The sequence below is a fragment of the Lutra lutra genome, chromosome 3 (assembly GCF_902655055.1).
Source record: "Lutra lutra chromosome 3, mLutLut1.2, whole genome shotgun sequence".
Taxonomy (NCBI): Eukaryota; Metazoa; Chordata; class Mammalia; order Carnivora; family Mustelidae; genus Lutra; species Lutra lutra.
Window position 1 is genome coordinate 71867911 of NC_062280.1, and position 11311 is coordinate 71879221.

The following is an 11311-nucleotide window of genomic DNA, read 5'->3' on the forward strand; positions in this document are numbered from 1 at the left end:
TACTTTTCTTTTTTAAAAAGTAAACTTAAAGTGAGAAAAAATGAAGGAGATCACAGAGGAAAAACAGGTGGAAAGGATGCAAATCTGTTCCATACCATGTTGGTAACCTAGTAGTTAGAAAGTGTCTTACTTTATATATTTGTAATTCCACAACAGTTCCTTTACTATAACTTTTCTACGAATTGAGAAAACATTCAGCTTAGACAAATGAAGGTAGTTAATTATTTTCAGTTCTGATCTCATGAACTTGTAAGTCTCAGTATCCATATCTTCTTAAAACACTTTGCTCTTCAATTTTTTTCTCTTTGTCACGCCTCAGTATCCCCTAACAGCTCTAAAAGTCTCTACAGTCTTCTCTTTTGCAAATGCAGGAAATTTGTTCTGGACCCCCTTTTTGCCTCTTATCATCCCAAACATTCATCTACCCCCACTTACTCCTAAGAAAATTAGTGAGGTCTGGTGAACCTCCTCTAAGAACCCAGCATGACTTCTGAATAAAATTGGTATCCCTTAGATACAAGAGGCTATTTGAAGAAAACTATTTCTATCACAGAAATGCCCATTATTACATACTGCAAGAAGCAATGGAGGCCTCTGATTGCTCTTAAAGCCTTCCAAATGCCACAGAGCATGGTGGCATTCTTCTACCTTTTTCAGAAGAGTTATTATGTGGTTGTTAATCCATTAATCTGCTATGGTTCTTAAGAATTCAACTAAAACCCTGCTCAAGTATATAGTATTTAAATATACTAAAATATAAATACACAGATATGTATATATGACAAATAGAGTGAAAAGGAAGATTTAATTTGTAAGTTTCTGTTTGTAGCTAAATAAAACACAGGATATCCAGGATATCCTTTATGTCTGCCTTGGACTCACAGAAAGCCTCTGCATTTTCACAGGTGTCCTGAAGATGCAGCCCAGTGCAGAGTGATGAGATGAGGACAGCATGGCCCTAGACATTTTAGTTGATTTTTTTTGTAGTTTCTACCTCATGGCAGATCTTTTTTTCTTTCCCTCTGACAAGCCAGGGTTTTCTTGCACATCCCTGAAATGGCCTACCTTATAGTTAACCTTCTAAAATCTGTTCTCACTATGGGAATTTTCATTCAGAACATTTCAAGTACAAGGAGGGTCCTTGTCCACTTCCCACCCCCAGTCTTTGGGTTTCAAAAGAGTCTGTAATTAATTGTGTGTGGCATTGTGGGGGGGAAATTAGAGGGCTACATTTATCTTCAAATCATACTTTAGTTTATGCCAGCCTCAGTGAGACCAGTCCAAAGAAAGAGAATGTAATTTAAGAGCCTACTTACTTGGGCGCCTGGGTGGCTCAGTGAGTTAAAGCTGCTGCCTTCGGCTCAGGTCATGATCTCAGGGTCCTGGGATCGAGTCCCGCATCGGGCTCTCTGCTCAGCAGGGAGCCTGCTTCCCTCTCTCTCTCTCTGCCTGCCTCTCCGTCTACTTGTGATCTCTCTCTGTCAAATAAATAAATAAAAATCTTTAAAAAAAAAAAAGAGCCTACTTTCTTTCCATCTTTCGTATCAGTGCCTTCTCCTTCCACTTTCTCATCCCACTCACTTGAAAGAGGGCTTATCATCATTACTCTTAGCTTTCCACACACTATTAAGTTACCAGTGTAGGTGGATAGAACCACTCCAAGGGTAAAGAATTTTGTCTGGCATTCCAGTGTCTACCCTTTATGACTCCCCATAACTGTCAAACCAAGGCCCACATAATAGCAAAGCTATGAATTCCTTAACCCAGAAACCAAGAAAGTCCTGGTCATATGGACCTTCCCAGGCCATAGAATAATACCTTGCTCTTTCCAGTTACATTCTCACCTTGGAGATAGCCTCTTGGGTTAAATGTCAACCTAATACTCTGTTTCTATAGTTTACTATTCATAGAGTATCAGTATTTGTTGAGTATGAACATGCCAAGCACTGTTCCTGGCCCTGCAGCTACAACTATCAAAAAGACACAATCCCTTAAGGAGACTTTCATGGGAGAGGAGGGGAGTCACAACACATTTATAAACAATATGATATTTTAAACAGTAGTAAGTACTGTGGAGAAAAAGCAGGAATGTGATAACACGCAGTATTCTAAGCTTACTCCCTTGCTACAATTTTAGGGGTCTTGAGAGCTAAAGATGTTTTAAATATCTCTAGAGAGGTAGATAAATATTTTGAGCTGTGCTTTAGATAGAATTAGATAGATTATCCCCCCAGGAATAATACCGAGCTGTCCAGCATTTGAGAGACTCCACCGAACTATATAACCGTTTGAGAAAGTAAACCCTGGGGCTCTCCTGTAAGACGAGCAGATCCTGAATCTCTATGGCTGGGAAATGCTAACTAAATGCTTTTTGTTGAAAAATAGCCACTGCCAGCAACCATGGGTCCTCTTAGGAGTCTCTGCCAAGATCAGTTGTAGGATGCTAGTCATGCTAATAGGTAGAACAATCAAAAGCCCTTGGATTTATGAGTCCCTATTGATCTTAAGTCATTCCTCTCTTCAATATTTAAGCTCCCTTGGAAAAGAAACTCTAAGTTACTAAATATCTAAGAGGAGATAGATTACTTGCATCATTCAGGAGAAGGAAACGCAGATTCTTACAAGGAATGTGGGCCAATTTTTAGAGATTATAAACAGATAGCTAAAAGGATGTGACCTAGAGATAGAAGGTTACCCTCAATTTACAAAACTGTTTCTATAAACTTGTAAGTGAAATGTCATACTGGAGCCTACTTTCTCACTGACAGATTATACCAGTGGTTCTAATTTTTGATTTTGGGAACCCGCACTCCATAACAACATGTTAACATAAATAACATTAAAAAAAATAGCTATATGTTCCAACACAAAAAAGAAAGGCATTGTATTCACTTTTGTAAATAACTACATCACACTTAATAGTAGCTGCATTTTTGTATCTCCGTATTCTATCTGCTGCATCATATTGTTTTAGTTGAAGTTCTGATGACAATCTAGCCTCACATGGCTATGTCAGTGGAAAAGGGAAGAACTTGTGAACCCCCGAAAGTTTCTAAGGGCCCTCAGAATTTTCAGACCATGCTTTGAGAATCACTGCTAAGTACATTCCAAAAGCGGGGAAAAAACCTGCCCAATTAATGAGTTGATAGCTTTTTGAAAGATAAGGAGTCTAGTCAACAAGGCATGTGGAGAACTGTTGTATGTATTCTAGTGCAGTGTTCTGAAAGCTTAATGTGTATACACATCACCTGGAATCCTTGTTAAGATTCAGATTCTGATTCAGAAGGTGTGGTGTGAAGCTCCCGAACCTCTATCTCTGAGAAGGTCCGGAGTGATGCCAACACTGCTGATCCCTGGACCTCACTTTGAGTAGTATATTTTAATATACACATCACCAGAAAGAATGCACAGGTGAGCTTGTGTAGTAGAAGAGGGTAGGATTAGGGTGGGTGGAAGGAAAAGAAGAGTATAAACTCATGCTACCCACCTTCAAAAAATCTGTAACAATTGTGATACCACTTATAAATCCTATACCATCGTAAGTTTTGACTACTACTTATTAACTATCTGTACATCAAAGCAAGCTAAGGCATAATGTTGTTTTTGGCAGAGACAAAGTCCAACTGCCATGTTTGTTGAGGCAGAGGAGGATAGTATTAGATCTGAAAAAAATTTTTTTTGGTCCTAATAATGTAAAGAATTTGGCAAGTAATTGATGGACTATGTATTTAGGTCTTAAGTCCATAATATTTTCAATAGAGTAATACTGTGAAATTACCAAATTAGTATATGCTTAGCATGTAGTGACTTCAACAACTCATAATTTCAGGTATAGAAATCATGTACTTAGAAGCCTTTGCAGGGGATAGTCCTGATGTTTTCGCCTTTCAAACACTTAACACCCAAACCAAACCACATTGGCTAAAATAACCAAATAGTGAGTATATATTTTTTGGTTCTCAAAGGATATTTCCCATTTATCTATAATCCTTCTTTAAACTTAACTTTAGTGACATCCATTTCTACCTAACTTCAGCTGCTCAGCAAATTCTTACCATTCCTTGGAAGTACCTTACATCTTAGGCATGAGTGGTTACTTTCTAATTTTCCCTGTATATACAGAGGTTTTTGAATGTCCTAGCCTAAAGACCCAAGTTGAAGGCAGCTGCTTAACCAAAGAACTCTGAAGTTCTTTACAGTTCTTGTCTATTTACTGGCTCTTACTGAAATGGATCTGAACCATATTGTGCTCCCTGGGCCCTTGATTGTTCTATTTTCATAAAATACACATAACAACATTTACCATCTTAACTATTTTAAGTATATATTTCAGTGATATTAAATACATCTATAATGAGGAGCGCCTGGCTGGCTCAGTTGGAAGAGCATGCAAATCTTGATCACGGGGTTGTGAGTTTGAGCTTCACGTTGGTTATAGAGATTACTTAAAAATAAAAACTTAAGGGGTGCCTGGGTGGCTCAGTGGGTTAAGCCGCTGCCTTCGGCTCAGGTCATGATCCCAGGTCCTGGGTTCGAGCCCCACATCGGGCTTCCTGCTCAGCAGGGAGCCTGCTTCCTCCTCTCTCTCTGCCTGCCTCTCTGCCTACTTGTGATTTCTCTCTGTCAAATAAATAAATAAAATCTTAAAAAAAAACAAAAAAAACAAAAAAAAAAACTTAAAAGAATGTATTCATAATGTTTTGCAACCATCATTACCATCCATGTCTATTTTGTAAAACGGAAACTCCATGCCTGTTAAACTAGATGCCCGCATTGTTCCCACCCCAGCCCCTAGCAATAACAATTCTTTTTTGTCTCTATGATTTTGATTACTCTAACTACCTAAGTGAATCAAACAGTAGTTTGTCTTTTCGTGACAGGTTTGTTTCACTTAGCATAATGTCCTCAGGGTTCATCCAATTGTAGCATCTATCAGAACTTCTTTCCTTTTTAAGGCTAAACAACATTCCATTGCATGTATATACCACATTTTGCTTATACCATTTAACCATCGATGGACACTTGGGTTGCTTCCATAGTTTAGTTATAATGGTGAATAATGCAAGTATCTCTTCAAAACCTTGCTTTCAGTTCTTTGGGGGAATATACCCGTTAAGTAGAATTGTTGGATCATATGGCACTTCTATTTTTAACTTTTTGAGGAACCACGATACTATTTTCCAAAGCAGCTGTACCATTTTACATTCCTACCAGCAGCGCAGAAGTGTTCCAATTCCCCCATATCCTTGCCAACATTTTTGTTTTGTTGTTTTTATAGTTGTCATACCATGGTGTGAAGTGGTATCTCATTGTAGCTTTGATTTGCACTTCCCTAATGATTAGTAATGATGAGCATCTTTTCATCTATCAGTCAGCCATTTGAGTACCTTCAGAGAAATGTCTATTAAGTCCTTTGACCATTTTAAAATTGTGTTGTGTTTTTGTTGAATTTTAGGACATCTCTCCATATTGTGGATATTAATCCCTTATCCGATAGAGGATTTGCAAATATTTTCTCCCATTTTGTGTGTTGTCTTTTTGAGCATGTCTTTTATTGCACAAAATGTTGAAACTTTCATGATATTCAGTTTATCTAATTTTTTTTCTTTTGTTGCCTGTGTCTTTGGTGTCTTGTCTAAGAAATCATTGCCAAACCCAGTGTCCTGAAGTTTTTGCAGTTTTCTTCTAAGAGCTTTGTAATTTTTTTCGGGGCGCCTGGGTGGCTCAGTGGGTTAAGCCGCTGCCTTCGGCTCAGGTCATGATCCCAGGTCCTGGGTTCGAGCCCCACATCGGGCTTTCTGCTCAGCAGGGAGCCTGCTTCCTCCTCTCTCTCTGCCTGCCTCTCTGCTTACTTGTGATTTCTCTCTGTCAAATAAATAAATAAAATCTTTAAAAAAAAAAAAAAAGAGCTTTGTAATTTTTGGTCTTAATTAAGTCTTTGATCTACTTTGAGTTAATTTCTGTATATGTTGTTAGTTAAGGGTCCAACTTCATTCTTTTGCATGTGAATATCGTTTTCCAGGCACCATTTGTTGAAATGGCTATCATTACCCTATTGGATGGTCTTGACACTCCTGTCAAAAATTATTGGACTATAAATGCAAGGATTTCTGGGCTTTCTATTCCATTGGTCTATTCTGTCTTTATACCATTAACAGGTTTGATTACTGCAGCTTGGTAGTAATTTTGGAATAAGGAAGTTCATGCATACGTCATTTTTTAAACTTTCTCCACCTCCTTAGTTCTTTGATCATCTTTAATATGGTTTAGTCTTTGTCTAGATCTGCCATCAGGTCTTTTGCTCCAAGATTTTTTATTTTCCCTTTGAATGGGCCATACTTTCCTGTTTTTTGAATGCCTTGTGATTTTTTTGTTCTTATTGTTGCAAACTGGACATCTGAATAATGTGGTATCTCTGGCAATCAGATTATTCTTCCCTAGGATTTATTGTTGCTATTTTATTAGTATTATTTTTGATTGTTGTATATGGTCTCTGTGCCGAGGATTAGCTTGATGTGTAAACAGTGTTGTCTGTTCTTTTCTGAGCCTGTGCCTTTTCTTAGGCATGAGTGGTTACTTTCTAATTTTCCCCGCATATACAGGTTTTTGAATGTCCTAGCCTAAAGACCCAAGCTGAAGGCAGCTGCTTAACCAACTGAACCACCCAGGCGCCCCTGAATTGGCTATATTTTTAAAGCCAAAATGGCTATATTTTTAAAGCCAAAAATTGCCAAAGCATTGCTCATCACTAGCATCTTGGGATGCTAGTTGGTTCAACAGCAGTTTAATACTACATGAGTATGTTAGAAGATGTAAAAATTACATCCATAGGCTTTGATGTCCAGATCTTGGGAAACAGTTGGGGAAGGACAGGGTATATGCATCACACAAGTGCCACTGCCTTTCCTGGGAATTTTATGTGCTTTATGTAATTTAGTCCTCATGACAACCCTGCATAATTGGGAAGAAAAGATGGACAGAAAAATAGGCTTAAGATGGGTTAATTCCCAAAATCAGATAGCCCTTAAGTGGCATGGGATCCAGATTCAGACCTTCCTTGATTCCAAAGACCATGCTTGATTCCAGGGTCCTGGGATCAAGCCCCACATCGGGCTCCTTGCTCAGCAGAGCCTACTTCTCTCTCTCCCTCTGCCTGCCACTCTGCTTACTTGTGCTGTCAAACAAATAAAATCTTAAAAAAAAAAAAAATAGCCAATTAAGCTTACTTTTTCATATTTGGTTTTCATTACCTTTTTAAATTTTTTGAAAATATTTTTATTTATTTGACAGAGATAGAGCCATAGAGCATAAACGAGGGGAATGGCAGAGGGAGAGGGAGAAGCAGGCTCTTAGGTGAGTGGAGAACCCAATGCAGAGTTCAATCCCAGGACTCTGGGATCATAACCTGAGCTGAATGCAGACAATCAACCAACAGAGCCACCCAAGTGCCCCACCTTTTAAATTTTTCCACTTGATAGTTGGTTCCTAAAGAGAGCCTCATTCAAGCAAGAAACCAGCTCCTAATGAGATTTTCTTCTTAGAAATTCTACTTTGTTATGGACACTTATTTGCTTAACATGAGACTTACTGAAAAGCAAAACCCACCCCCAACCCTAGTCTAACAAGGCTTCAATTCCTAAAAAGCCGACATGATTGATTTTTAGATCCAGCTGTGTAAGACCAGCCAAGTTAGTCTTGGAAGGTAATTCTGCTCCCAGGCATTGTAATCCCTGTTACTATCTTAGCTTAATTAATTGTATCTCACAGAAGCTGAAAACACTCACATATTTCTCCTTTATACGAGTAACCAAAAGCCCTACAAATTACAATGTGCAGAATACCATATAAAAGAATTCTCATAAAATTGACTCGTTTTCATCAAGGTGCAACTGCTTAATTTCCTCTGACTTGCATAGCATCTACTTGAATGCATATTCTTCTTTGTGATGATTGAAATTTAGGTTCAGTACAAATCACAGCAAAAACTAAAGTTTTCATCTTTAATGAAATGACCTTGGAAATAACGTACATTTCCATGACACCAATACTACAGTTTTCGGAGTCACAGTAAGATACACAGAATTATATCCGTAATTAATATGAATGCCAACATTTCAAGCAGTAATTTCTGTTACATGGCAAACAAAATCAAGAAGGCAACCATCAAACAAAAGAGACCCATAGCTTCAGACAAGGCAAATCCCAGGATAGCATATGAGAACAGCTGCTGCTTCAGCGAAGGGTTTCTAAAAGAGACACAACACATGTAATTGTTACTTTGAAATATTTTCTGAATTCCAGTATGTTTGGTAAACTCAAAGAATCAAACTGGCAAGTCCTAGAAGAGTATTTGCCTAGATCTCTTTTGCCTCTGCCTTTGTTCGATATTCTTTCTTCTCAATCCCAATCATTCAGAGAAAAAGTAGGAAGTGATCTCTATGTTACTATAAATGGTTTGTCTTCATCCGTTTTGAGGGGTTCAGACATACTTGCTATTCCCATGAAAGTATATTCTATATGTTTTAAGATTTGATAGTTTAGAAATAAGATCTTAAATAAAATGGAAAAATTGATACTTTTATTATATAAGAGAGACTGTGCTGTTAACTGTAGTGCCAATATAGCTTAACAATCAAGAGTGCAGACTCTGAAGTCAGAATGAGAATTTATTTCTGACACTAGCTACTTGGGCAATCAGTGTATTTCTGCAATGCTCATCCTTCCTAAGTAAGCTGGAGTATCTCCAAGCAGTACTATGAGGGTTAAGTGAGATCATGCGTGCAAAGCCCTCAAAACACAAGGCAAACGCAGAGTTGGCACTTAATACAAAGTACCTATTATTATTTCACTAATTTTCCAAGTTTCCAACTATGTCAAGCATGCTCTTAAAGTAGCTTATTTGGTGACAGAAATTACCTGGCATAACCAATGATAAGGCTGCCAAAGACTGTTCCAATACCAGCACCAGAACCAGCCACTCCCACTGTTGCAGCACCTGCACCAATAAACTTGGCAGCGGTATCAATGTCTCTGCTTATTGCACTGGTCTGAAACTCCCTCTGGATTAGTTGAGACACACCATTCTGGGCCCCATTAAATACCGTAGAGCCCTAGAGAAAAGGAAATAAAAAGCAAGGGCTAAAGCAGTAATCACAATTAGCTATTTTCATTACTATACTGTCAAATGATAACTACTCCTTTGTGATTTTTTGAATAGGAGATTGTGTGTGGCACAGTGGAAAATCAAGAGCTTAGAGTAATTCCAATGTTGTGGAATAGGGATAACAGTATACTTCGTAAGGTTGTGGAAAATTATGAAACAGTGTATTTGAATATGCCTTTTAATAGGGTAGGCTTTTCAGTAACTGGCTAGTAGAATCGTAAATACAGGCAACTCAAGACACACACACACACATACTAACTATTTCTTAGCCAACTCAGCCAAGTTTCTTTCATTGGCTTATCCTCAGCACTATTTTTTGGATACAAGGGTGGAAAAAGACTGCCCTCAAACCATTCACTAATGAGGTTTTTTTTAACCCCCCTTTAATTAAAACCGTAAGACTTACTTGGTGGGGTTACTTAATTTCTATTATTACTGCTATTACCTCTCCAGTCCTAGCCTCTGGTCGAGATAACACTGATGCAGAAATTGGTCTGTATGCAACTCTGGATCCAGCTCGGATCTATTAAGGAAAAAAAACATTCCAAATATTAAGTTAAGAGTAGGTTAAGACCTCAATGACCCTTCTTGTACCTTGAGTTCTAAAAAAGCCATCAGCAAAAATTTATCAGAAAGCTTATGACTTTTCTGTGTTGTCTCTTATTTTGCTGTTTGGTTATTTTCAATCCATGAAGGAATTTTATTTTAAAGTTGCTAATTGAAGTTTGAGGTGTGCTACATAATCTATTTGTAATAATCTGAATAAAACTTGTACATGCTTGAAAAGAAAGCACTATTTTGAAAATTTCAATTACTGTAGTGCCACGATTTAGATCAGAAAAACAGCAATAAACATCCCACATTCTTTGCTATGTTGAGTGGACCAACAAGTTAATGAAGGGTTACTATAAACGCTTGTCATTTAAATTAGCCCATAAGTTAGTATGAGGCCCACAACTTCCAAAATATTCCTGTATGTCCATTAATTATAAAATAAAAAAGCAGTTTAAACAATTCTGTATCAGTGTCAGGATAACCGGTGAAATATTCGACCCTACGGACATATTGCAGTCCAGCGTCTCTGCCCTTGGAGTGTCCACTACACTAAGGTCACAGAAAATCCCTTCAGAACCAAGACCTGATTCTCTAAGACAAATCCCCCACATCCTGACTTCACCTAAAGCTTCCGAAATGGTTATGGAAATAACAGCCAGAGGCTGGATGAAAGACTTTCCACGACTCCACCACCTTCCTCCGCCCACACAGGGTGAGGCAAAGTCCCTCCCTTTGCAGCAGCGAGTTTGACCTACAGATAGGCAAGAGAGAACGCTGCGGCGGCGAACTAGGCCTCAGAGACCCCCTACATCCTTAAGAGCACCCCAACCTTCGCGCCGACCCCAACCCCACAGTACTCGAGGAGGTGGGGAAGGGGGCCGCTCCGGCACTAGGAGCAAGAAGGGGTTGACCTACAGCAAGTGGGGCCTGACAACTAGGCCTCGGCTGCTCTCCACCGCACTCGTGGACGGGAGGAGCCGAGTGAGGTGCCCCAGGATTAGCAGAAATGGAAAAAGAGAACACAGAGGGTGAGGGATGAACGGTCCCCACAGGTTGGTGTGCCCCGCCCAGAGGTGCCCCATTCAACAACGTGCACGCTCCAGGCCCAGAGGTCCGCCCTCAGCGTCCCGGCCCAGCCTGGGCTACGCACCAGAGAGGGGGTGCAGGCGAGCTTGGCGCAGGCGAACATCTTACACTCTTCGGGGCTGCGCGGCTGGAGGACCTGGATGACGGCCGACGTGGGCTCCTCTACCGCTTCCCTTCTGCGGAGGTAAAGGGGCTTAAGGTCAAGTGCCCTCCCGGGCCTGTCCTTCCCACCCAGGTCCCTCGGGCTCCCGTGCACGCCGTCGGCCTGGGCCCTCGTCCATCTAGGCGCCAGTAGAATGAATGGGTCCTGGCGGGACGCTGCTCCGCCCCGGCCAGGCCCAGCTCTCGCGCCCTCCGCTTACCTTCCCGGGAGGTGGCGGCGGCAACTACGGCGGCAGAGGTCGAAGGAGTGGCGCTGGCCGCGCAGGCGCGTTCCGCCTCTTATTCGCGCGGCGGCACCCGGATGGAGAAGGCGGGGAAAAGGGGGCAGTAGGGAAGACGCTCAAG

The 11311-nt window shown here is 40.2% G+C and overlaps 1 protein-coding gene across 1 annotated transcript; it reads right to left on the reverse strand.

The window, feature by feature from the left end:
- Window positions 1–7986: 7986 nt before the first annotated feature.
- Window positions 7987–11302, reverse strand: ATP5MC3 (ATP synthase membrane subunit c locus 3). The gene is made up of 5 exons (XM_047722236.1): window positions 11167–11302; window positions 10869–10980; window positions 9609–9686; window positions 8917–9110; window positions 7987–8246 (listed from the first exon to the last, which is right to left on the reverse strand). The coding sequence occupies exons 2-5, from the start codon at window positions 10905–10907 to the stop codon at window positions 8132–8134; spliced, it is 426 nt and encodes a 141-aa protein (XP_047578192.1). The 5' UTR covers window positions 10908–10980; window positions 11167–11302; the 3' UTR covers window positions 7987–8131.
- Window positions 11303–11311: the final 9 nt, after the last annotated feature.

What these genes read in the sequence shown, in the direction of transcription:
- ATP5MC3 (XM_047722236.1), bottom strand. Translation starts at nt 10,907, where the DNA reads ATGTTCGCCTGCGCCAAGCTCGCCTGCACCCCCTCTCTG. An exon ending in TCGCCTGCACCCCCTCTCTG is followed by an intron (nt 9,687 to 10,868) that starts GTGCGTAGCCCA and finishes TTTCCTTAATAG; the next exon opens with ATCCGAGCTGGATCCAGAGT. An exon ending in CTTATCATTGGTTATGCCAG is followed by an intron (nt 8,247 to 8,916) that starts GTAATTTCTGTC and finishes TGTCTCTTTTAG; the next exon opens with AAACCCTTCGCTGAAGCAGC.